The sequence below is a fragment of the Emys orbicularis genome, chromosome 11 (assembly GCF_028017835.1).
Source record: "Emys orbicularis isolate rEmyOrb1 chromosome 11, rEmyOrb1.hap1, whole genome shotgun sequence".
NCBI classification, from domain to species: Eukaryota; Metazoa; Chordata; order Testudines; family Emydidae; genus Emys; species Emys orbicularis.
Window position 1 is genome coordinate 50505109 of NC_088693.1, and position 27577 is coordinate 50532685.

Consider the following 27577-nt stretch of genomic DNA (forward strand, 5'->3'; position numbering starts at 1 on the left):
GTAGCCCCTTATATAGGGACAGCTTGATGTATTGTTTCATGTCAAGATGTTGCCTTTAAAATTGTACTTGTGTTTATTACAGATTTAAATTAAACATTTTGTTAATACTCTTTCACCTAAGGTCACAATGTTCTTTCTTGAGGCAAATCTCCTTCCCAGTACCCAGCCTCACTACCTGGGCCAAGCACCAGGCTGATACACAAGGTGGGGAGAGGATCCCTTTCCCTCCAGGCTCTGGAATGTTGCAAAGCTGCCATGTGGAGGTTACTGCAGCACACTGTGTGAAGTAGCCAGTACACACATATATCCTTATGGGATTTGCACAGTTGGCGTCCTCCCCTCTGCTAGGTCACCCATGTGCTGATACACCACTAGAAGAATCACTTCACCAACCACTGAAATGCAGTCACTTCTGGGGTGCAACATGGCAACTGTTCAGCAATGCAGTTACGTTCAAGAATAGTTTAGGACAGGAAGAGAAGAATACTGTATCCAGCTGAAACAGTAGGAGTTTACATAGGCAGAAAATAAATGCCTAATGGAATTTAACTAGGACATTGGTGCTAATGCACTTATTCTTATGAGGAATGACAAGGGATGTTTTCCTCTATAGCATTAGATGCAGTTATATAATCTTTTGCCTTACTGCTTATAGATTGTTTGGTGATCTTGTCATTCATCTGCAATAGTACAGTGCCAATACCAGTAACAATGTGTATACTCACTGTACATTTCTGTTCGCTTGTATCTTCTTGTCTGTCTTCCTTTCTCTCTTCTTTTAGGGAGGGCAGCAATAAACACTGATCTCTTCTCAATCTCAGGTGCATTTCTTATTCCCTCCCAATAGTCTTTTTATGCTAGTACCTTTCAGTGCTAGTCTCTTTATGCTAGTACCTTTCAGAGACTGGGATGTGAGCAGTTGTGCCTAGTGGTTGGTACAGGAGTCAATAGCCAGAAAAAGGCATCTAGGCTCAGAGCAGAGGCCAGAGTCAGATGTCAGTAATTGGATTTGAGGGTCAGAACCGGAGTGGGGAAGGCAGAGGAAAGGCTGGGTCCACCATCAAAGGCAGGAGCAGGACTGAAACAAGGTGGGAGCAAGGTTGGGAAGAAATAGGCAGAGGAGTTATCGCAGCTGTGGGCAATAACAGCCTACTACAGGCCAGCTGCACTTGTTAGGTTGCCTGGAGACTGGCTCTTCTGCAGGGCAGGATACCTGACAATACCCCCAACTTGAGGATGCCTCCTAACCGGGCCCAGTTTCTCTGGGTATTTCTGATGGAACTCTTGCAATACGTCCAGAATGTGCATGTTCTCTGCCCAATCTCAAGACCACTACTCCAGACTGTAATCTTCCCAGTCCGCCAGGTACTGGAGCCTTCCCCTAACTTGCTGAGTTGAGGATTCAGTGGACCAAATCGTCCTCCTGTCCGAGAATGGTTATAGGTTGGAGCGGTTTGGGGATAGGTTCTAGGTGTAGGGCTTTAAAAGTGTGAGGTGAAAAGGTGGATCTTTGAGGACTCAAGCAACTGTAACCTGAAGGTCACTGTGTTTATCCATTCTATAATCTTGAAGGGGCCCAGGCATTGGTAATCTAGTTTGGCAAATGGGTAGTTTGATTTAAGGTTCTGGGCAGAGAGCCACACCATGTCCCTATGGCCAGATTGGGGACGGCCTGATGGTCTTGGTCCATGTGTTTTATTGGCTTCTTTGGCAGGCTTCAAGTGTTCCATGAGCTCTTGGTGCACCCAATATATGTTGGGGCTAAATCCACAGTGGCTGGCACTGGGGAACTTATGGGTAAGTATGTGTGAAAGTGGGAGAGAAAGCCATAGTTTGCAAAGAAGGGGCTATATTGGGTCTGTTATGTGTTTGTAGTCAATAAAACATGATGTCAAATAACTAACTCAGCTGACATTTTATTTAAGTAAGACAATCAAGCAATATTTAATACAGCACTATGCAGAAAAAGGAAATATACATATCAATCTCTGTAATGGAGAAGTGATGGCAGTGTACTTCAGTTCACTTCTGATTAACTTCCTTAAAATCACCCTTTATATATATATTTAGAACCCAGAAAAATCCTCATGTTTTTCCCAGAGTTGGTTTTGCTGACATTTTGCTTATTTGAATATTCTTACCTTAATCTAATCAATAAGTTAATAATGTCTGTAACTATATTTAGCTCTTAATGACTTGGACATTAGTCAATTCATAACTTAATGGTTTGCTGTTACATTGATTCCAGAACACATCCGCTGTACCAAATGCTCCTTGTCCATTTTGTCAGTTACTAATTTTATCAATTACCATGCATTTATGTGTATCCCTTAACAATTATGTCATTTTGTCCATTACAACACACATGTATAATAATAGGCACCCCTTTATATACAACGGGTGCTTACAGACCAAGAAAAAATGACCTATTGACTATGAAGTTCTTTTCATGTAATTATAAAGGTACTATAAAAGTATAGTAGGACTTTGGCTCATCTAGAAAGAATCAGTGGGTTATGGTTAAGGTTAAGAATTTTCACAGTTATTTTTAGTAAAAGTTATGGACAGGTGGCGAGCAATAAACAAAAATGCATGGCAGCCCATGATCTGTCTGTGACTTTTACTAAAAATAACCAGGGGGAGGAATGACAGCTGGAGCCTCATGAGAGCGGACTGACAGCCTGAGCTCTACCGCCAAGGGAGGGGGCACAGCCCCGGCCCAAGCCATGGGAGGGGGGCGCACAGACCTGGCTCCAACCCCAGCTACAGCCACTGACAGCTGAAGCCAAAGAAGTCACGGAAGTCCGTTAAAAACACAGAATCCGTGACCTCCATAACTAAAATGTATCCTCAGTTATGGTAGTGTGGTTTAATTATTAACAGGTCAAGGTGTAGATTGCATTGTTATATTCAAATTTGGAGTAGCACATCAGGGAAGGCTAATCGTCCTGGTGGTAACTGAGAAAACAATAAAGATACTGCTCCAAGATTTGATTGACTCTCTCTGTTTGCCCATTGGTCTTTGGGTGATAAGTGAATCTCTCACCTCAGCCAATCTGAGAAATTCCCACCAGAATCAGGAAATGAACGGGGACCCGGGTGACATACAATGCCTGTCAGTAACCCATTGTAACAGAAAACATTTTCTAGGAAGAGTGAAGCTGGGTCCCAATGTGGTAGGAAAGGTACAGTTTGGGATGAAGTGTGCCATCTTTGTTAGCAGATCAGTGCAACCAGGATTAATGTGTATCCCTGTAAGCATGACAGTTCTGCAATTAAATCCATTGATATAGTATACTAAGAATGCAGATGTGTGGTAGAGGCTGGAGATGACCTAGCGGTTTTGATTGTAGGTTCATGGTATGGGCGCATTTGTAAATGGTTTCATGGGTCTGCATGAATCAGGACGAGTGCTGAGAGGAATGCTTTCTTTAGTTGATCAAAGGCTGTCTGAGCCTGCGTGGACCAGGGAAACTGAGCCCCCTTGTGCAAGAACACTGTTATGGGTGCAACCAGGCTAGAGAATCCTTTAATGAATTGCTTTTAGAAATTAGCGAACCCCAGGAATTGCTGAACCCTGCGTACCTTCTTGGCTGCAGCCCAGTTGGATATTTCCACCACTTTATGTGGGTTCCCGGTATATTCCTCAGGTGAAAAGATACATCACCGTGATCTTATCAAGCTTTTCTCAAGCTTCATGCATAGGTGGTTTTGGCAGAGTCTCTCCAAGACAATGCGCACGTGATGATTGTGGAGCCCAGAGAGAATGAGGATCTCATCCAGGTAAATGATGACAAACTGGTCCAGCATATCCCTAATATGTCATTTATGAAATGCTGGAAGATTGCCGGAGCACCCAAACAGCATGACCAAATATTTATAGTGGCCATACCTGGTACAAAAGATGGTCTTCTATTCATCTCCTTGCTAGATCCTCACCAGGTTATAAGCTCCATGGAGGTTCAACTTTGTGAAGACCTTGGCAAAGCGGAGTCTTTCAAACAGCTCATTTATAAGCGGTAAGAGGTACCAGTTTCAGAGTGTAATCTTGTTCAGAGCTCAGTAGTCCACACAAGGCTGGAAAGAGCCATCTTTCTTCACCACAAAGAAGACTGGGGTTCCTGCTGGGGACGTGGTGGGACAAATGAACCCCTTCTGCAGGTTTTAGTCAAGATAGCTCCGAAATACCTATAGTTCAGGTTCAGAGAGGGAGAAAACGTACCCGATGGGAACCTGTGCACTCGGCTAGAAGTTGATGGGGCAGTTGTAGCTCCGAGGGGGCAGTAGGGCATTGCTGAACACATCGATATAGTGCTGCTACTTAACAGGAATCCACGGAGCTTTTGAGTGTGGTCATGGTGATTGTTGGGGTCGCCTTTGCATCCTATCTTCATGTCTCTGAATTCTTTGGAGGACCAAGTGAGCCACAAAAGGTTTCTGATCTCCAGTTAGCTCTCAGGAAACAGGACTATTGGGAAAATGGGAGATCAAAGCACACCATGCCGGAGTGCCAGTAGGTGCACGGGTCATGGGAGATGAGCCAGGGGATGCCAGTGTCAACTGATGAATGCAGTGAATGAATTAGCTCAAACTGGAGGACTTCTCGGTAGCCTCAAGGGGTAGTTAACTCTAAGGGAGCCATCTGGTCCTCACAAAAGGAATGACAGCTCTGTGGACTTCGCTAACTTGGGGGAGTCCTTGTGCTGGGTGGAGATATTGTGTGCTTGGGCAAATTCCAGATCCATGAAATTGCCTGGGGCTCTGAATCCACCAGCTACTCTTGGTTGGTCTCAGGCATCACAGGGTGCCAGAGCTGGAAAGGGAGTTGAAGATGTGTTGGTTGCTGATTGGCCATCATCAAGGTACCGGTGGATGAGAATAGGCATGGACTGCTGGGGTGAGGGGAAAGACGCAAACCCAGCCCTGATCCCCATAGGTCCAATTCCCAGTGTCAATTCCTCTCTGTGTCAGAGAGGCAGGGCTGGACCTGATTGACTTGCTTGGGCTCAAGCAATGGAGAAGGGACTGGTGGTGGGGGAATGGAGCTGGAGCCAGCAGGGCTGGCAGAAGCCAGGAGGACCATCTTTTTTTCTCGGTGGCATTCATCGATTTTGATGACTAGGTTGAGTAAGGCAGCCAGGCAGGATGGTGATTCCACCTATGTCAGTTCATCTTTAATATTGCCATTTAGGCCGAGCCAGAAATGATAACACTGCCTGGCCTCGTTCCACTAGGTGTCTCCTACCAAGCATCGGAACTCTGCTGCATATTTAGCAACTGGCCAGCATCCCTACTGCAAAACCTCACGTGCAGCTTCAGCTGTACGCTCATTACTTGGGTCATTGAAAATCACCACCATAGCTCAAATAAAGTCTTTAAATTGTCCCAGAAGTAGGCTTGATTTTTCCAGGAGCAGAGATGTCCAAACCAGAGCCTCCCAGGTAAGCAGGCTGATAATTAGTCCCACTTGGGCTTGGTCAATGGGGTACAACTGTGGGCGTAGCAGAAATAGGAGCCAACACTGATTTAGGAACCCATGAAACATGATGATTGTCATTGAACTTGTCAGGCAGAGAGAGTTTGGGCTCATGAGGAGCGGAGGTTGGAACTGAAAGCATGGCTTCTATGCCTTCAGAGTGGTAACCTGGGCCTGCAAGATCTGTAGGGCTCCAATTATTTCCATCAGAGAGATATTGGCCTTTGTAGGATCCATGCTCACCATATCAGTTCTAGTTCCCTGGTTTTTTGGGCTGCTCAAACTGTCATAAATTGGGACATGGCAGTCGTGCCTAGCAACTGGAGTGGGAGGCAAGTCTGGTGGTTAGGAACAAAATGAGAGCAAGGCTGGGAACAAGCAAACACAGGAGCTATCACAGCCATGGGTGAATGTTTTGAGCAGCTACCAAACTGTTGCGGCTGCTGGGCTCAAGAGCTGATCTGCTGGCTCTCTTCCCACGGGTCAGGCAGTGTAGCCAATCAGACAGCCTACTACAAGCTAGCTGCGCTCGTTAAGTTGCCTGGAGACTGGCTCTGCTGTAGGCCCTGATTCTTGACAGTACCTTTCCCATCCCATTCACTATTGCTCTTTCTCTGACACTTCTGTCTACCCCATGGTCCCCCAAGTGAGTTTTGCCTCCTCCTTCTTTCCAGTCCGTTAGTTCCTTCAGCTTCCAAAGAAGCTCATTCAAGTTGGTGCCTTCCCTTCCAATCTACACAGATTTCCTGGAAAGTACCCATAGTGCCAGCATTGCATATTCCCAAATGCCAATGTATCATTATTTAATTAGTGGTAAATATGGTCTTTCTCTAAGATAGTCCACATGCAGCTGATTGGTAATGGTAATTCTGAGCAACTGTCACTTTGTTGTGTTATTTGCAGCAGATAAAATGATTAAACCTGTATCAGTCATTTGGTATTACAGAAAGGGTAAGTCTTTACTTGCTTTGAAAATTAAAATCTCAGTCTTGCCTTGATATTTTCCCATGTTTTTCTTTGCTTTTCAATGACAAAGAAAACCAATAGTCTAATCCAGTTGACATAAATCCAGTTTTTATAGTGGTTGTCAAAACAAAATCTGTTTTCCAACAAACACACCACATATATGTCAGTTTTTCCTGTTCTAAGTACAAGGAGAAAACTGAGCAAATGCTGACCATTTAATGGTGATTACTGGGATTAACTGAGTTTCCAAAAACATTAACAATTAATTAATATATTGTATTGTTGGGTTTTTGACACTGCAAAAGTTATCCAAAGTAAAATCTTTCCTATGTAAAAGAAATTGAAACATTATGTATGCAGTTCTCAAATATGAAGAGAGAAACTATTTTATTTGCCTGGACATCCACAGATTTGGTTTGGTTTGGCACTTGTGGTCTTCAATACTTAAGCACAGATATACGATATATAGATATATCGACCTTATGGAAATTGATACCCTATTTTTGTAATATAGACTTTTGAAACCTAACTAAAAACAATGAAAGTAAAATATTTATTTAACAAAAGAAAGTTACAGCCATCAGCCACTTTCAAGAGATGAAAATGCAACATAAACAGACCCAAGCACATTGTTTATAGATATTAAAGTAGCATAATGTACACTGCAACATAGATAATTGCATTCTGTCTACAGCAGTTTCCCCTGTAGTTTATTTGCATCAATTATTCTTCAGTTATCCTCCTGGCTGCCATGTTTCTTTTCAAAGCTGACTTCATTTCAGTGGTGGGTGAAGCAATACCTAGGTATATTGTACATTATGTATAGGGCCCTACCAAATTCGGGATCCATTTTGATCAATTTCACGGAGAGAGATTTAAAATTGGTCAATTTCATGATTTCAGCTATTTACACCTGAAATTTCACAGTGTTGTAACCATGGGGGTCCCAACCCAAAAGGTACCCGGAAGTAGGTCTAATCTCCCCACCATACCCTCTCCTCAGAGCTACCATGCAAGGGAAGGACAAGTCCTGTCTCTCCCCAGCCCAGCAGGGACTCACAGCTAAGAGCTCCCTGGCTAGGGCACCTCCAGGAGCAGGGGGATATCGGACCCATCTCCACAAGTGTCCTCCTGCTGCAAGAACCTCCGGGCCTGGAGCTTCCTGCAGCAGGGGGAGGCACTCCAAGGTGGGTCTGATCTCCTCCTGAAAGTGAGAATGGCCGTGCAGGGGAAGGACAAGTCCTCTCCCAGTCCAGCCGGGACTTGCAGCTAGGAGCCCCCTGACTAGGGTTCTCCCAGCAGCAAGGGGGAGATCAGATTTCACAGGGAAGGGCTTATTTCACAGTCAGTGACAAATTTTTCACGGCCGTGAAATTGGTAGGACCCTAATTATGTAATATGTTTTGTGCTCCTGTGAAATGAAAAGCACTGTATAAGATACTCTTAACGTGCTAATTCCAATATTTTACTTGTATAAAGGCTGAAGAGATAACTTTAACAATTGGTCAAGCATTTGACCTGGCTTACAGGAAATTTCTGGAATCTGGAGGAAAAGATGTTGAAACAAGAAAACAGATTGCAGGGTTACAGAAAAGAGTAAGTCATACATATTTGTTGTTTCTCTTGATGAAAATTATATACTACTGTAATTTTTTACAAATTTCTGTGAAGTATGCTGGAGCATAAGTTGCAATACTATACTGTACTAAGGACAGAAGATTATTAAGAGACTCCAGAAACACTAAAAAAGAGGACAATAATTTATGAAAGAATACAGTGTGCATCTTTCCATCATCCTGAAAATTCACAAGTGCTAAGAAATTTATTACATTTTCAAATAAAATGAGGCATTTGGGTCAATTATTAAACACAATTACTAGCTTTTTGGTAATTAGTTTGTCGTATAGTGTTAAGAAGAGCAGATCTCAAATAAATAAATAAATAAATAAAAATGTTACTCATGATTTATAGCTAAAATTAGATACATCAGAGGATGAGTATCCCAGTAGCTGTTACAATGTTTGTTTGTTTTGTAGATTCAAGAACTAGAAACTGAAAATATAGAACTGAAAAATAAGGTACAAGATTTGGAGAACCAGTTAAGAATAAATCAAATACATACATCTCCAGTAAGTACATGGATACAACTATGTTTTCCAGCCAAGATTGGTATAACTTAAAATTATTTAACAACATCTTTGTGTTCTGATAACAAATACAGTATTCACACTATTTCTGATTATTATAATTAACACACTATAATCCTATATTTAAGTAACAGTAAGATTGTGACAAACCAACAATTGTAGGAAAATTAAGTTATATTCAATAAATGATGCTTCCTTAACTCAGCCTGTTGTGCCCTGATGTTGCTGTATATATGCAAACTAATTTTTCTCAGACACACAAGCAGACTACCTATGGATGAAGAGCAAAGTCCTGTGTCCAAAGGATCTGGTTCAGTGTGCCAACCCTGCGCTTTGTAACTCAGGATTTCTTAATAACTTTCTGTCACAAACATATCGTTACTTACATCTACTGTTTTGTCTATAACTTACTTCTCGTTTTAACAAGTTTTATGTTCTTCTGAAATTCCCTAGTAGAATCACATAGCCCAAGAGCCATTATGATCTTTCATGCAAATAAGTACTTAAAAGATTGGCTTACTAGTTTTGACTGTAAGCGAATGAAAATCCATTATCCATGGAAATATTTTGCCTTCTTCAGAATCAGTGGATATCGATTTTTATGGAATTTTTAAATGGCAGATTTAGATATCTAGTTAGTGAACTATTAAAAGTATAGGTTGTTTAGCAGACTGACCCTAATGGCTCTAAAGCAGTTATAATTTATTGTATCAAAATATATTTACATAGCTGTAAAAAAATAACAGTTGATGTGCATATACAAGTCCTTATGAAAAGTATCTAATTTTTCATCTAAATATAATTGATGAAATGCTGGTCCTATTGACGTCAATTGGGATAGAATTACATCCCTTGAGTCTATATATGTGTCCAAGCAGAAAAATAATTTGCCAATTTTTATTTTTTTATTTTCTTAAGTCAGAGTATTGTTTTGTATTACAGAAGTATACACACGTTGTACAGTGCATTTGCTTTAATTTTTACAGTTGTGTAAATTAAATTAAAATTTGGGCCTACCACATATTTTGGAAATGTGGGTTTTTTTCATCTTGTTTCCGGCCTGAAACTCCATTATGCCTGGTATCAGCCTTAAGTGAATGTTTACATTTTGATCCACAAAGCCCCCCAGAGTCTGTTTATTATAGCAATGATACTTTATCAGTATTATCACTATCCTGAAATGAAGTTCTGTGGAGGTCTGTCTCCATAATGTCATCAAGTGTAATAGTAACATGTGATCGGAATGGATATGATTGTATATATGAAGGTCTTTCTTTCATAGGGACTTATATGAATCCCTCAGTGAAAACTGTAAATTGTATATGATTTCTGACTTACTATGCATTCAATCAGAAGCACTAATCCCTCAGGCCAAATCCTCAACCTTTATTCAGGATTTTTTCCTATAAGAGTTGATCCTTTATTGGTAAACCTAATTATTCAATTTGTCTAATAGCAAAATTAGCTTTTATAGTAACCCTGTGATAGATACATTCTTCTTATAAAAGAAACAAAAAAACAATATTTTCCTGTTTAGCTTTTTGGTCCAAGAACCATGTGTTCATTATGTGTGCATCCAGTGTTGATCACAATGGGACCCAGGTACCTGATGGGGCCTCTTGATACTTAAACAGTACAAATAACATATGAGATTGTAAATTGCAATTGTATAATGGCCAAATTATGCGCTTCACTGATTGGGTATTATTATTATTGGCATTGTGGTAGCAATGTGCATATGCTTTCTGTGTATTATTTCAATGTGACTTCTGGCACATGGTTCTGAGAACAGAATTTGACCTTAGGACAGCTGTTATTTTGTGTGGTGGAATGCCTGTGAAGAAATCTGCAATACAGTCTTAAAAGTACTGGTTTAAAGCATTTTTGCACATTGTTTTCTTTATTTTGTTTGCTAGTGAATATAAGACACACAGATGTTAATATCACATTTACATTTCATACCCATTAATTACAAGAATAACATATCTAATCATATATTTTCAAAAAATCATCTCCAAAATGTTGTTTCAAATATAATCATACTCTAATTTTTGTTATTTCTTTAGATTGAACATTTAAAAAGAAAGACTTACCATATAGAAGTTCTAATAATTAGAATTACAGTAAGAACTACCCAGCAGCATAAATATTAATATATAAATTAATTCTGCCAGCCAGCAGCCTTAAATAATCAAACAGAGATAACAGTGTATCTCAGCTAATCAGCAATAAAAAAGAAATACTCCAGGAAAACTTCTCATTCTCATATCTTACCTCATAACATAACTTTATCCTTCCCGCAAAATCCTATCAAACAGATAGTTTTTGCAGCATGCCCAGAAGGTCATTTGACTAGGCCAAAGCTGTTTGTATTACCTCTATAATAAAATGAGCAGGTACATGTAAGAGAGAGGTATGGAATGAGAAAAAAATTGTTAAATATAATAGACCAGTGCTTTACATAAACTGTTAATTAAATAAGTTTCAGTAATGGAAAATATCTGCAAAGATAGTGTGATCACGGAACCTGCAAAACCTCAATTCCCATTGTCCAGCCACACACAGGAAGAAAGAAAAGATTCAATGGATGTGTTTAAATAAGGCTGCACCTTTTTAATTTATCTGGGATCACCCAGCAATAAATTGTACAGCGCTGGTCACCATTCTTTTCTTAATCATTTCCATCTATTTGGGAGGGCTGCCATCAGCCCTTCCCCTTCCCAATCTGGTCCCATCCCATTGCTGGGACCTCTCCACCCTCCCGTCATAAGGGTTTAGAGGGTCTGGAAAAAGGGGGCTATTTCCCCCCTGTACTAGACATTAAGAGTCCCAACTCCCTTTTCCAGCTTCCCTAGGAAACCAGATCCCCTCCCTCCCCCACCACCCCTGCAATGAGTACCTGCACTGGACACCTGCCTACTTTGTGACATCTTGACCTCAATTCCTTACCTAACTCAACAGGTCCCTGAACTGCTGTGGGGAAGGCAAAACAATCCTCAGCACCTGGGCCAGTATGGCAGTGAGGGAAAAATTCCTTCCCAGCTCTAAAAGAGAAAAGGCAACTAGCACAGTGTCCACAGTAGATCATAAAATACTTGGTCCTACTCTGATCCCATGGGTGGGAGAGAGGGCTCTGCTGCTTCATGAAGAGAGAGGGTACAATTTGGATGGCACTGGATATAAATACCCTTCCCCCCCAGCTGGTCTGCCTGGTGGTTCAGTGTCCCCACCTAAACCAGTAACTTCTGGTTCCCCCATGGCTCAAAGAGCTACAATCCCTTTTCTTCCTCCTTGCCAGACAAAGTCCTGCAGCATTCAGTTGTGATGAGCATATTATAGTTAGAAGAGGCACTAAAAACTTTGCAGGATGTGGACTGGTATGTGTTTAAGGCTAAATTATGCTTAGTCAAACAAGGATATCTAAATTACTATGTTTTACAAAAGTAAAAGTAGAATGAATGTATCTTTTCTTATATTCTCTATACATTTCTGTGAAAAAAATTCCTGATGTTACTTAAAATAGTAATAAAAAGTAATCACAGGATTTTGCTAAAATTACTTTAATGCACTTTTTTAACAGGAGAATTTTTAAATTCATAGCTCTAACCACTGGGAAATCTGCTTCCTCTTTTTTGCTTTTGTTTTTTTTTGGTTTTTTAAATGTCTGACCTTTCTTGTGTTACTTGTTAATGAGCGGACACATTTTTCCAATTTGATGAAAATTTAACTTTCTGGGCAAAATATATTTCAAAGTCTGGACCTTTCTCAAAAAACTATCACATCTCAATAGCCAGCTAACCACTTCTAATAATCAGTGTGAAAAATGCAGCTTCTTTTTGTTAATTCTGCTCATTCCCCATTGAGATCTGTGCAGTGAACTTCATAAGGATATAATCTTGTAATGATGTAACCCAGAAGAATTACTATATTCAGTCAGAAAAATGTAAATCTAGTTTTGTTCATTCACATTTAAAATAGCAGATGGATTACTGTGTTTTATATGCTATAAGTGAAGTATGATAGATATGTGCTCTCAATACACATTATTAGGCATTTCCTAGTATGACTCAATAACACAAAGAGTTTGTAGTTGTTCGGGGTTACTAATCTTCATAGAAATTCACAGCATGTATCATAATTATTTCCTCTTGTTTTACAATGTGAAATTATATTTAAATTTTTAAGTATCAAATAATTTAAATCCACACTAAGAAATGCTTAGGAAATATCCTTATGAAAAGTCCTACATCTAAATTAGCAATACTTCAAAGATCAGACTGTCAATTGTTTCATTAAAAAAAAAACAGGAAGAAACTAGCTGGCATGGTGTATTAGTGATCTACTAATATTTTTAATACATATGCCTATTTTTAGAGGAGATTAAAACATCTGAATCCAATAAACTTGAACATTACTAAGTGAATTTTAAGTGGGCAGGACTTGAACCTGTATAAATATACATATTTATGGTTTGTTTTTCTTTCCGTTTTTTGAAGTAATAATTTAAAAAACAATTCTTTTTAAAAGGTGCCAGTGTCGTGCTGGGTTTCTGACCCTCTTTTGGACATAATATCAAATAATTAGATCTATTCATATTTTCCATCATTTGGATATAACTATTTATATCTTTTCATAACATGGTATATATCAGTTTTATCTTACAATTATTTTGTACATGGAGCTCCCATTTAACTTAATTAGTGTTTACATGTTAAGGGACTGCAGGACTGAGACCGAATACTCTGTCGCTGTGCAATGCTATAATCCCACATGTGCTACTATTGGAACTAGGCTACCCTCAGTGAGGCAGTAGAAGAGCTCTGCTCTCTTTCCTGGTCAGCCCCCAACTGGGTAGGTCTCCTCCTTTTAAGCCCCCTTCTCCACACCTGACAATGCTGGAGGTGTAGCAGGGGAGGGTCCATTGGCTGTCCTTTAAACTCTTGTTGCCTTGGCACCGGGTATGGTCCCATCCAAACTTATTTATTATACAGAATTATAAACTATTACATTAACAAAACTCTAACAAAAATTATAATTTAACATTTCTTCATCTTTATATTTCAATATCAAAATTCAGTATGTATCCTCATAACTAATTTTTATTTGAATGGGGAATTATGAAAAAGCTGATGACCCTTTATGTCAACATTTCTTATCTTCTTTAAACATGAGTTTTCAGAGATCTTTTACTCAAAGTCCAACATTATGTTTGTGAATTATTACCAAAAAACCCCCCAATTTGTTAGTAATTTCCCCTGCATTGCATTTTGAGCGGTAGCTCAATTTTGGGGCCTTAATAATCATCATTCCCCAACAGTTCTCTCACGCGCAGGTGAATGGGAAGAAATGAGGAGTGGTTCCTAGTTGTTCTAGTTCCACATCTGCTCCTGGGGCAGTGCAACTACGCACTGTCTCTTGTTCAGGGCTTCTGGCAAAGCTACAATTGAGCTCTATGTGAATAGCCTTTTGAGCAAGAGGTGTGGAGCATTCATAGACTCACAGGCCAGTGCTCTATCCACTTGACAAGACTGCCTTTTTAATTATGAAATATGAACCTGATTCTATCTTGTTGACCTCTCCCAAGGAAAGGTATGGGTATGGGTTTGGCAAAGTATTGACTGGACTGGTGACCTGACTCAGCTCTACCTCTTGAGGAATTTTTTCAGTAACTGTGAAGTACATACGCTATGTGGATTCCAGATTCCTTCCCCTTCTCCCCAGATTCCTATGTCCTCAGTAAGGAATATTGAATTCTCTTAGAAAAATCTCCCATGAACAGTTTTTTTAATCTTTGTTTAGGGATTTCTTCAGCACAAAAAAGAATTGACCAAAACCAGTCATCTTTGTTGAAGGCCCAGCACGTGAACTTGAGATTTTAGGGGACAACTTTCCATATAGAGGATACATAACTGGCCTGAGTATGATCATCATTCCAGTCAAGTCAGAGCAGGTAGTCAAGGTTGCATGAGGCCAGCTCTTCCTCCTGCCCAGCCCAGCAAGTCCTACCCATGGATGGACTGGAAGGCAACATATCAAGTAAAATGGGGGATTTCTTTCTGATAGATGTATAAGATACAATGTAAAAGAGTAGATAAAATGGAGTGCTGACAATCGGAAATTAACACAGCTGTATTAACTTCAAAAGTGATTGGATACTCTAAACAGTATCTAATCAAATAATGTCTTTGAGTTTAGGGGTTGTAATTTTGTATGGAATATGTAGGATTAAATTTCCATCAAGTTGCATCTAAAAAGTCTAGTCACAAGACACTACAATTATAAACAGATATGTTCTATTTGTCTTAGATCAACTCAATATGTTAACTGCACTTTATGGATACAAATGTATAATTTCATCTGTCATCCACGTCACATTTACTTTGTTTTTGGTTTGTTTTTTTTCTGATTTGTCTTCATCATATTAAATTAGCATGATAGTTAAAGAAAAGTAAAGACATATGCTCCATTAAAACCATTTGTTTTACTTAATATTAAGGATGTGTTCATTTTTATTATCATGATTTAAAGTACTAGTCCTCTTCCACTTTTTAAAATATTTGCTTTTTGCCTGTAGTGAATCTGAGGGATGTAAAAGGTTGTAAGTATATGTAGTGGCCTGAGATGTATTAAACATTCTGGGCTAGATTCTGGTGCACTTTCTCATATGAAGTCCTATTAAATAATCCTTTTAACTTCATTGGCACTATTTGTAGATTGAGGTGCTATTCAGCAGAAGTACAAATAGCAGACTCTGGCCTTCGTGGTAAATTTCAGTGGTCAGGACTTGAATGTGTGATCTTTGTATTGCATATTAAAAGGTTCTTTTCAGCCCCTCAAATTTAATTCCTTCAGTCTCTTTCCTTTCTTTGTAGAGTGTGATATTGGGAAGTGACAGAGACTATTTCACTCTCAGATTCTCAAGGTAGATTGTGACTCCAATAATCTGCCCTTCTTACATGTGGAGAGCTCACATTAATTTCAGTGGGTGTTCTATGCATGTAGGAAGAACTGAATCTTGCTGCTAAGATTTATAGAACAGATCTAAGGGAAACATTTTATCTTAAAGCTATACAACTATGATTGTGTATAACTGCTATTTCTAATTAATGCTGGTGATGTTCAGCGATATGAAGAATACTTGTGAGAAAGAGATGCTCATTGTAATAAAGGTTTTCTAGATTTTTAAAAACTGATAGTCTCACAACGTTGCAATAGAAGTAAAAGGTTTTCCCTTTAGGTGCCCTTATAATGTAAAGCTGCAGGTTTTTTTACAAGAGCAAAGGTTCCTATTCAAACAGAAGACAGTTACTGATATTCATATTCTAAAACCATGATTTTTATTGATTTAATGTCATTAAAAGGTATTTAAATTATAAGGACTAAGTCTTGACATTGATATTTACATAATAATCCTACAAAATTCCCATGCGAAGAGGGATGGCAATTTATGGTCCTTATGCACTACAGAGGGATACAGTACATTTAGGCATAAAATGAGAAAAGACTACTCTACTAAACTTCACATATATTACTTTTTCTCTTTTCAAATAAAGGATGCTACTATGAATGCTTGAATTTATTGCAAGTGTTCTACTCTGTGAGGGAAGACAGATGTATGTCTATGCACGGGTGATGTTGTGTGGCATTCTGCATGTAAACTTTTAAAAGCTAAAATTTGTTATTTGTTAACTGCCTGGCAGTTGAAATTTACAAACAAAAAAAGTTGCTATTGAGGACCCTGGAAAAGATCACATGGTATCACAGAGCAAAATCTTACTAGTGCCTTCTTCTCTTATCTAGAGTCCCTGAAACAAGTGGGAATGGTAGGTTATTTGTCCATTGTAATCAAGTCCTGTTTTAACACATGGCATGGACATGTGAAATGTAATGCAAAATCATTAATTTGATGATAAAAAAAATAGAAACAAGACTTCCCTAAAGATTTTAAGTAAGGATAGAGACAAGTTAAGTGGAGACAACTGGAAACTAAACAACTGGAAACTAAAATATACATTTTAAATGGACTTATTTAAAAGAGCGGAAATGTAGAAAAACAGCAGAAAATGGAGTTTGATATGGGCACATTATTTCTTAAACAATCCAGTCAACTCAAACTATGATCTAGTGGAGTGGTTCTCAACCTGCGACCCGCAGGCCACTTGCAACCCAATCAGCACAGAGCGGCAGCCTATGTGACATTCTTAGGGCCATACAGGTAGTATTGGATGCATCCCACATAACACATTGCGAGCCACATATGGTCAATAGGTTGAGAACCACTGATCTAGTGAGTTTCGGTAAGTGATTGGATGGATTTATAATGCTATTGACTTCCTTTATAAAGTGCTTTGAGACCTACTAATGGAAAGCACTATATAAGAACTAGGTATTGTAATTACACAGCATATGCTCTGCTGATATAGGTAACCCACTGAAACGACATGGAACCTGACAGCCACATAACTTGCAGTAATGGCAAATGCTAATAGAATGCATACCATATAATAATGTCATGCATTTATTGCATTTCACTGGAAGTTCCTGGCACACACGACATTGTGTCCTTTTGATAATGCACATTATTAAGAAATCTGAGATCATGTGTTGTTCTGAGATGGAACACCAATTTGTAAGAAATTTGTATAAATATATCAATAAAAGTGTAACTAGGAATGGGAGAACTTCATATGTACAGGTTCTAAATTACTATGTAACCTTTTCAAAGGAATTCTTAAAACATTACTTTGCAGATTCATTATCATATTTGGAGCATTATTTCAGCATGGAGCTTCCTTGGTGCTTTAAAGAGGCTTGTCTGAGGGACTTAAATAGAGCAGCTCTGAAGTTATACAGCTCGGATACTGCTTTTCAGTCCAGTGGAGTATGACTGAGAAAGAACTGTGTTGCATGACAAAGATTTTTTCAAAATTATATTTTTTAAAGCTACTTCTTTTGGCCTAGGATTTTACAGAGCTGTAAATACTAAGTATTTTAATTTTTCAAATTTACATGTAGCCCAATTTCGTCCTGAGTGTAAATGGATGGAAAACACTGATAGTAATGGAGTTTCACCTGTTTACACCTGGCATTAATTTGGCCCTAAGCTTTTAGCAGTGAATATATAGACTCATAGACTTTAAGGTCAGAAGGGACCATTATGATCATCTAGTCTGACCTCCCGCATGATGCAGGCCACAAAAGCTGACCCACCCACTCCTGGAATAATTCTCTCCCTTGACTCAGCTGTTGAAGTCCCCAAATCATGATTTAAAGACTTCAAGTCGCAGAGAATCCTCCAGCAAGCGACTCCTGCCCCATGCTGCGGAGGAAGGCGAAAAACCTCCAGGGCCTCTGCCAATCTACCCTGAGGAAAATTCCTTCCCGACCCCAAATATGGTGATCAGCAGAACCCCGAGCATGTGGGCAAGATTCTCCAGCCAGACCCGCATTGACCATTGATACTAATTACCTGCGATGGCACGTTATTGACCTATTGACTAAAATCACGTTATCCCATCAAACCATCCTCTGACCTCTGATTCCCTTGTGTGAAATTCTGCTGTCACTTATTTAATCAACATCTATACCAATACATGGTTATGGCCACTGCAATACCATCCAAGTTAACACCCTAATAATGCAATGGTGTCCTGAAGTGAATTTGAATTGGAAAGGGGAAAACAACTTTCAAAATAAAATATCTCTAGTTGCATTCATACACCAAGGCATTAAAAGTAATGAGAACCAAGGCAGAAAGCCAAAAGGAATTTTGATTATGCAGTCAAATTGTTCAGCAAAAGAACAAAAGAGAAAGTTAACCATCAAGTAGCAAGTCTTTTGTATGCATGTTTTGTCCATTACGGATTATGTAACTTTATTATTTTTACTGTTTGGATTTATATTCAGTACATTTCTAAAAAATTAAATCAGTTTCTGCATAATATTATTTTAAATTTTATTTTAGAATTATATCTATCAAAGCTGATAGTGATGATAAAAGCTTAAATAGTTGCTCACTATGATATATATCTGTCAGTGGAGAAGTCTTATGCAAAATAGATTAACACATTTGTTACCACTTCCTGAATAAGTCTGTGAGAAGTATTAGTAATACTATAACGTGGTTAGAAAGATGTGGTTTCCTTAGTTGGGAATAGACCCTCGGAGTTTCTATACAGCTATATTCCTGTGTGGCATTTGAACTGTTGGCATGGGGTATTGCTGCTGGCTATTGGTGTTTTTTTCTCTGTTTCATGCAATCAGTCACTTGGATATACAGCTGAAGTTTCCATTACTCTTGTGTGTGTGCTGTTTACTTTTCCTCTGTGTTTTAGTGGTTTGGCAGTACATTAATCACGGGTCGTTCTTCCATTTGGTCTTGATTATGTGGGGGCAATCTGAATTTCTCTTTATTGGTTTCATATGGTGGTGCAGCTTACGTTTGTATCACAATAAGAGTTTAGATACTGCTTTTGAGAGAACTTGCACACACAACCTCAATGGATCCCTGAGTTCATCTATTTATTTTAAATAAACCTATTTTCATTATTCAAAATATCTGGGTGTGCCTTTTTGCACTGTTGCTGCCTGAAGCAATCTAGAAGGGGATCAGCTCTACCCACCAGCCTTCATGGGGATATACAATTGATTGAAAGTGTAGTCAGTCACAACCATGTTGACTCTATCTGTTTCCATAGGAAGTTGTATACCAAGCCCTGGCTGACTGCTAAGGAACATCTCACCAGACCAACCAAACAGGCCTTGATCTAGAGACAAGAAGGATTTATTTTTTTCAAATGTTGGATATTTTTTCAAGACATTCCTGGAGCATCTGCAAGCATTACCGGATCTGAGTAACCAGAATTCCAGAATCAGAAAAAAGAAAACTGAAGGAAATGCCGTGACAGCCACAGAACCCCCTTGATGAGAATAAATAACAGGGAACAGTCAGGAAGGAGGGCAGTGTGTGAGAGAAGAGCAATAAGAATAAGTAACAGGGAACAGTCAGGAAGGAGGGCAGTGTGTGAGAGAAGAGCAATGCAAGGGAAGTAGTAAAAGACTAAACCAACAGAGGAGTAGAGGAAGATACCAACCAAAGTGGAAAATAGTGTCAGAGAGAGAAAAACAGACAGAAAAGATGTGTGTGCCTTTGGATCTCACTGCATCACAGGTGTCTGCTGATTCCTGGCATGACCTTACCTTTGTTTAGTGTAAACAAAAAGGCCTGTTCAGGACTCTCCCCAGCCAGCCCCACTTTAATTCTCTCTCGCTCTCTCGCTCTCTCTGTCTCTCTCTCCCTCTCTCTCTCTCTGCTAGATTCTGCACAGAAAATCAACATTTTTGAAGGGAATTCACAACTGAAGGACAAATTAAGCAGCAAAAAATACACTTTATTTAGGCCTATATTTCCAATGTAGTTATTCTCATAGTGGAAGATACCTGACAATGACAACCATAAATACAAATAAAAGTCTGATTTCAGCAAATGAAAAGAAGAGGAGATTTGTTATAAACTGTTTCCAAAGATGCTGAGGAGCAGGCACTATCATTTTGTAAACTTCATGATCAACTCCTGCAATCTGAAATATAAAGTCAAGAACTGCATCTCAGTTCAACAAGCATGAATCTGTCATTGTGTCAAAGTTTAAAACAGGAAACAATTTGTGAAGCACCATTGAAGTTGCACCTGTAATAGTAGCTGATGCTATTTCCAGAGAAACTTTGCTTGAAACAAACACAGCTGAAGACCTGCAGATGAGCTACAAAGCCAAAGATCCCAAAGATGATAGAAAACCCAAAAGCCCAAAGACACTGTAGACAAGCAGGTCAACAATGAAGCAGGTCAAAACAGACTTCCTGCTGAAATAGGTTTGACATTCCCATCTAATAAGTCACTTTCAAGATTGTTTTATCATCTGAGCTGTTGCGCATAGATTGTATAGATTGTCCTTACCAGTCCACTGAGAATGATATGCCATATGGACAGTTTCCTTTTTGTCATATAGGCCACCATTTTTCATCTTCATTTTACAGAATGAAAAATGCACCATGTTGAAGATTTGCATGTCAAGTGGCTAGTATACTCATCTCTTTCAGATTATGCATACTGTCACATTCGTTGGTTGTTCAAGGATACAGATGTTCGAAAATCGGCATGGTTAACAGTGATTGAAAGAATACTCTAAAGTCAATGTCTGTTCATGGCAGAAGCAAACAACATGTGTAGTCACATGTGGCAGCTCTGCAGTTCACGAAGGAACATAGTATCAATGCATGTCTTGATAAACAAGCATCTGAACATAATAGGAAATGGCAAGAAGTACTAAAAATATTGTTTGATGCTGTCAAAACTTTAGCTAGTTTAGGTCTCCCCTTCATGGCTACCGTGAAGTGCTGGAGAGCAACAATGGTGGTATTTAGTTGAGCATCATTACGCTACTTGCAAGGCACACTATCACTTTTGCCCAACATATCAGTGACACTAAGGGAAATCAAATACTTAAACAAGACAATTACTGATGAACTTAAGTCTTTTAGCATCAGAAGCCAGGAGGTGCATACTTAATAGCTGCAAAAAAGATAAGCTGTTAGCTGCGAATATTAGCCATGTTGATCTGATGACTATTTTGCTTCTGTTTGTTAATATTGATCATTTTGAAGGAAAAGTAGGTATTAAAGAGCATTTTGTAAGCTTTGTAACCTTATGCAGCAAGTAAGGCAGATGCTGCCTCCTTGTGTGACCAGTTATCTAATATTGTATTCTGCAAGTATGGATTAGACCCCAAATACATGTCTGGACAGGGATATGGTGGGGCCAGTGTTATGGCCAGAGCTTGTGGAGTACTGTAAGCAAAGAAATGAGAGAATATCTGTCAGGCAGAGGAGACAAAGTGTATGCATCATACATTGATTGCTCAGTACATCAAATGAACCTACTTTTGGTGCATGCTGCTGAAGATAAGGCCAGTCCAGATCTGAAGGTTTTCTTCTGAACTTAGCAGGAAATATATAAATATTTTGCAGACTCTAACCATCAATAGGGAAAACTAATGATTAAGTCCAAAATAATCATTACTTTCATACTTTTGCTTGAAACAGTAAAGTTTTGCAAAGGGAAGAGGAACTTGATGATGCGCTTCAGACCCCTGAAGAAGTTGGCAGGATAGATGCAGCACATGAAATTGAACAGGCTTCTGAAGAATGAAGGAGATCTTTACATTTAAAGACAATCTGCAATACTAGATGGGCAGCTCAAATGAAAGCCAATGAGGCAATGACAGTAAATTTTCAGAATACAATTGAATGCCTATAAGTTGAAACTGTTGCTGAATGCAGGAGCAGTGAGGACACACATCGAGAGTAAAAAACAACTTGTCTTTCATGGCCTGGATGTTCTACCTCAATCTGTTATGGTGGCATAGGATCTCGGTAATCATGGCTGCAGCCTCCGGAATCCTTCAGTCAAAGAAAATTAATCTGTGCCAGGACATTTGAGAGCACAGTGAATGAGCTCAGCAAACTGATCTGAAGAAAAGTACAAGGAAATTGTAAAAGAATCTCAGAACAGGTGGGAATCAATGGGTTTTGAAAATGAAAACTATCCAAGTCACAGGAAGAGACATGAACGCCGCACATGATGAATTTGCACACAATTCTGTCTTTGAAGCAAAGGATAACCACTGAAGGAGATATTTTGAGGTTTTAGACGAAACAGGGAACTAAAATCTCAATGTGAAGGATTTCAAGAGGTAGCTATGCTGTTTGGTTTCCTCCATCCCAAGCGACTTCAAAATATAACTTTAGAAAAGTCAACGGAAGAAGTTCTTAAATTCATGGGAAAATACTCATAATTTTCTTCAGACTTGATTCATGAGATTGTGTCTTTCAGGCTTTATTATTTTACAGAGGATACAGAGGTGTTCAGTTTGTCACTTGCAATCCAGAGCTACTTGAGTTTCATAGTGTCAAGTTCTCTCGATGATGTTTTACCAGAAGTGGAAAATGGACACGGCTCAGTGACCTTGCTTTCCTTGCAATTGAGGAAGACAAGACAGCAAGGATGGAGCTCGACATCATTATTGAACAATTTGCCAAGAAAAAGTGTTGCCGTGATGATAGATTTCAGTAGTTGGCAGCATGCGAGCCAATACAATTTGGGTGAGATTCCATTTTTGTTTAGGCTTGTGATTTTTGTTTCATGTTTTTCTTTTAACTTTCTGTCTTTAAAAAGCCTAAGGTGATGTGACCTTTGGGTCTCATGCTGCATGTTGGCTGACCTTGCTCTAACCCTTAAATCTGCCCCTGTAAATGCACACCTGTTACAGCACTGGCCCTGGCTAAGAGTTTCAAAGTGAGCTGAAGAGAGAAAACAGTGTCCATGGATGTTCTGGGCACCTCTCTTTTTTAAAAGCGATCTGTAGCACCTTGTGATGGGCTGTACAAACCCCACACTGGGCATCATGGGGTTAAGGGATTATTTTGGGCTCAGCCAGCCCCGCCACAACTACAGCAAATGCTCCATCTGCTGGAGAAATTAAAAGACAAGGAATTAGCTCATTTGAGTGGCAGAGCTGGAGGTGAGCAGATTTGCAGCTCCAGCAGCGCAGAGGAGAGGGAAACCTAAGGCACTGACACAGCTGCCCAAAGGGGCCCTCCCTGAGGGAAGGGAAGACCCACCCCAGAGACAAACAGAAAGGGAAGTATCCTGTGGACCTTGGACATTGGTAACCCCCTCTTACTTATTGTGTTAAAAAAGCAAGTATTGGATGAATGGACTATAAGGTGGATAGAAAGCTGGCTAGATTGTCGGGCTCTACAGGTAGTGATCAACAGCTCGATGTCTAGTTTGCAGCCGGTATCAAGCGGAGTGCCCCAGGGGTCTATCCTGGGGCCAGTTTTGTTCAACATCTTCATTAATGTTCTTGATGATGGGATGGATTGCACCCTCAGCAAGTTCGTGGATGACACTAAGCTGCAGGGAGAGGTAGATACACTGATGGGTAGGAATAGGGTCCAGAGTGACCTAGACAAATGGGAGGATTGGGCCAAAAGAAATCTGATGAGGTTCAACAAGGACAAGTGCAGAGTCCTGCACTTAGGACGGAAGAATCCCATGCACTCCTACCGGCTGGGGACCGACTGGCTAAGCGGCAGTTCTGCAGAAAAGGAACTGGGGATTACAGTGGACGAAAAGCTGGATATGAGTAAACAGTGTGCCCTTGTTGCCAAGAAGGCTAATGGCATTTTGGGCTGCATTAATAGGAGCATTGCCAGCAGATCGAGGGAAATAATTATTCCCCTCTATTTGGCACTGGTGAGGCCACATCTGGAGTATTGCATCCAGTTTTGCGGGGGTCCACTACAGAAAGGGTGTGGACAAATTGGAGAGAGTCCAGCGATTAGGGGGATGGAGCACATGACTTATGAGGAGTGGCTGAGAGACCTGGGCTTATTTAGTCTGCAGAAGAGAAGAGTGAGGGGGAGATTTGATAGCAGCCTTCAACTACCTGAAGGGGGGTTCCAAAGAGGATGGAGCTCGGCGGTTCTCAGTGGTGGCAGATGACAGAACAAGGAGCAATGGTCTCAAGTTGCAGTGTGGGGAGGTCTAGGTTGAATATTAGGAAAAACTATTTTACTAGGAGGGTGGTGAAGCACTGGAATGGGTTACCTAGGGAAGTGGTGAAATCTCCATCCTTAGAGGTTTTTAAGGCCCAGCTTGACAGAGCCCTGGCTGGGATAATTTAGTTGGTGTTGGCCCTGCTTCGAGCAGGGGGTTGGACTAGATGACCTCCTGAGGTCTCTTCCAACCCTAATCTTCTATGATTCTTGGACTTAGCTGACCCGGGGGAGGGGAAGGGGGGAGACAAGAGAAAAAGTCCCAGGGAGGGCAGCCTTGGTTGCCAGTCTACTGGTAGCCCAAAGAGCCCTGGGTCAGAGCCTGATGGAGTGGGAGGGTCAGGGCTTCCCTCCCCACAATCCTCTTGGTAGTCAGAAGTTGCGGTCCTGACCAGTAGACCATGCTCCCCAAACAGACCCCAAGTGAGGACTGTCACACACCTTTTCTTCTTCTTCATCTTCTGGTGAGGATTTTCCATTCTCCCGTCATAGATGGTGGTAAAGCAGACAAGAGTCATGAGTAAGGCTACGTTTTAATCACAGGTATTTTTAATAAAAGTCATGGACAGGTCACGGGCAGTAAACAAAAATTCACAGCCCATAATCTGTCCATGACTGTTACTAATAATACCCGCCGTGACTAAAACTTGGGTGGGGGTCTGCGCTGCGGGTGCTTGGGGGGGGCAGTCTGGGGGCACCAAGGGTGCTGGGGGAGGTAACCCAGGAGACCCTGCTGGTGGGGAGGGGGTGGGCAGCGCAGCCCGGGACCCCCACTGTTGTTGGGGGTGGGCCGGGATGTGACATGTGGCCAGGACCCCTGCTTTTGCTGTGGGGGGCGGGGAGGGTTGGCGGGGCTGGCAGGGGCTCCCTACCCGGCTCCGCATCCCTGCAGCTCTTAGGCAGCGGAGGGGGTCAGGGGGCTGAGCGCAGTGCTCCAACCACAAGCGCCGGCTGCAGCAGCTCCCATTGGCCAGGAACCGCAGCCCATGGGAGCTGCGCGGGTGCGGCCTGCAGGCACGGGCAGTGGGCGGCGTGGAGCCCCCCCCCCCATGGCCCCTCCACTGCCTAGGAGTTGCAGGGCCATGGGAGCTGGGGAGCCTCCCACCCCGAGGTAATCATGCCCCCAACGCCCTGTTCCTAGCCCTGACCCCCCTCCCAAACTGCTGCAGGTGGCCCTGTGGCTGCCCGGCTCAGGCATCCCCTGAGCCAGCACCAGCAGCTGCAGAAGTCACAGAGGTCACGGAAAGTCACGGAAGCCTTAATCATGAGCAAGACAGTAATCCTTGGAAGCCTCTGGGTGACTCTTCCTGTGTTAGGTCTCCAGAAGATGAAAAATAGCCGTGTTATACAGCACATCAGTTTATGCTCTCAACACTGGACAAAATGTAGGGTAACACACAAAATGGAGGTTCAAATCGCAGTGCAGGTGTACAATTACAAATTACTCACAAAATAAAATGAAATCCATAAGTTGATTCCAGTCTCATCACTCAGGATTTTTATTTGGCATAGAGCACAGCTATACTGCTATACAGTAACTCCTCACTTAACGTTGTAGTTATGTTCCTGAAAAATGCGATTTTAAGCGAAACAATGTTAAGCGAATCCAATTTCCCCATAAGAATTAATGTAAATGAGGGTGTTAGGTTCCAGGGAAATATTTTTCACCAGACAAAATACTATATTATATATATATATATATGCACACACAGTATAAGTTTTAAACAAATGATTTAATACTGGTACACAGTGATGATGATTGTGAAGCTTGATTGAGGTGGAGGAGTCAGAGGGTGGGATATTTCCCTTACTGCTAAATGATGAACTAGCAATTGGCTGAGCCCTCAAGGGTTAACTCTCTCACTCTACAAGGCAGCAGGAATGGAGGGAGGGGAGACAACCCAGACAGAGACTCACACCATATGTGTGAGAGAGAGAGATGCACATTTCCCCTTTAAGTACACTGCCTTGTTAATTAGATCAGCTTGCTGAGACTGCAGCTGCTGCAAGCTCCCTCTGTCCTGAGCCCTGGTGTGTCCCCCCTGCTCTATGGAAGATGGGGTAAGCAGGGTGACATTAGCCCCCCTCTTCCTCCTGCACGTCCCCCCCCCCCGGCAAGCAGGAGTCTCGGGGAGCAGCTCCAAGGCAGAGGGCAGGAGCAGCACATGGCAGTGGGGGGAGGGACAGCTGAACTGCAGGCAGCTGCTGTACAGGGAACTTAGGGGAGCGGGGAGCTGATAGGGGGGCTGCCAGACCACCCTGGTTCCAAGCCCCCACCAGCTAGCTGCAACGGGCTGCTCTTCTTGAAAGCAGTAGACAAAGCAGGCGGCTGCCAAACGACATTGGAAGGGAGCATTGCACAACTTGAAACGAGCATGTTCCCTAATTGATCAGCAATGTAACAACGAAACAACGTTAATCGGGACGACTTTAAGTGAGGAGTTACTGTACTGAGTTGACCAGAATCAAACGAAAGGGGTGGGTATAGGGTGTACCACACATCCAAAGTTACACAGAAAATCTCTTCCTTTACATAAAATTACGTAGTACATTGTACTTAATATACGTTTGATCACACTTTGGGGGATTGGCTTGGTTACTTTGTAGGACCCAAATGGTGACTCTGATGATTGAATAATCCTTCAATCCTTCAAAAAAATCCTTGTTTTGTATTTTAGACAGTATTTTGCTTGCTTAAGTCTATTCAAATCTAGTATCGCATAATATATAAATGTAATAACTGGTAATATGTAACGTTAACAAACTCTACGATCTTTGAACAGTAGGAAAACTGTGCACCAGTACCATTACTGTAGACATAGCCTAGTGATGTTGTTCTTCAAAATTCTACCAAAATGATGTAAATCTTGTTTTCCTGACTATTTACTTATTTATTTATTTATTTTATTTGAATATTTAGGTTTTGTATGGCTTGGAACATAAAGTTTCAGCCTGGAAGCAAATATGTTTTTGCACGTTGTAATATAAGAAAACGAGTTTTTGCTGTTTTCAGTTACAAACATTGAGTGGATACACTTGCAGTGTAGATTTTACATTTAGTGCTCTTGTAATTTAAAAACCGCTTTGCTGTTAAAGTTGCCAAGTTGTGTACTTAACATGGCTTTGACCATAAAGAAAACAAGAAAGTGAAATGTTTCCTGAATAACCATGAAAGAACAGTTTAAGGTCTTTATTATTTCAGGGCCAAGTCTTGATCCACCTGTGGGTATGCAAGACTCAAAAAGCAATAATAATGCCAAATTTCAGTTGTACAGCAGGGTCAGTGTATGAAGAAGCCATGCAAGGTGAACTTTGCAACCTTCTCTGTCAGGCCCGCAGAGTGGAGTCACTGTGGTCAAACCAGAAAGTGACA

At 40.7% G+C, this 27577-nt stretch overlaps 1 protein-coding gene across 1 annotated transcript in view; it reads left to right on the plus strand.

The window, feature by feature from the left end:
• Nucleotides 1-27577, plus strand: part of GULP1 (GULP PTB domain containing engulfment adaptor 1) — a 132877-nt gene that overhangs the window by 76257 nt on the left and 29043 nt on the right. The window contains exons 7-8 of the mRNA XM_065413677.1: nucleotides 7922-8038; nucleotides 8479-8571. Of these exons, the coding sequence (XP_065269749.1) occupies nucleotides 7922-8038; nucleotides 8479-8571 (210 nt within the window). The remainder of the gene's footprint in view (nucleotides 1-7921; nucleotides 8039-8478; nucleotides 8572-27577) is intronic.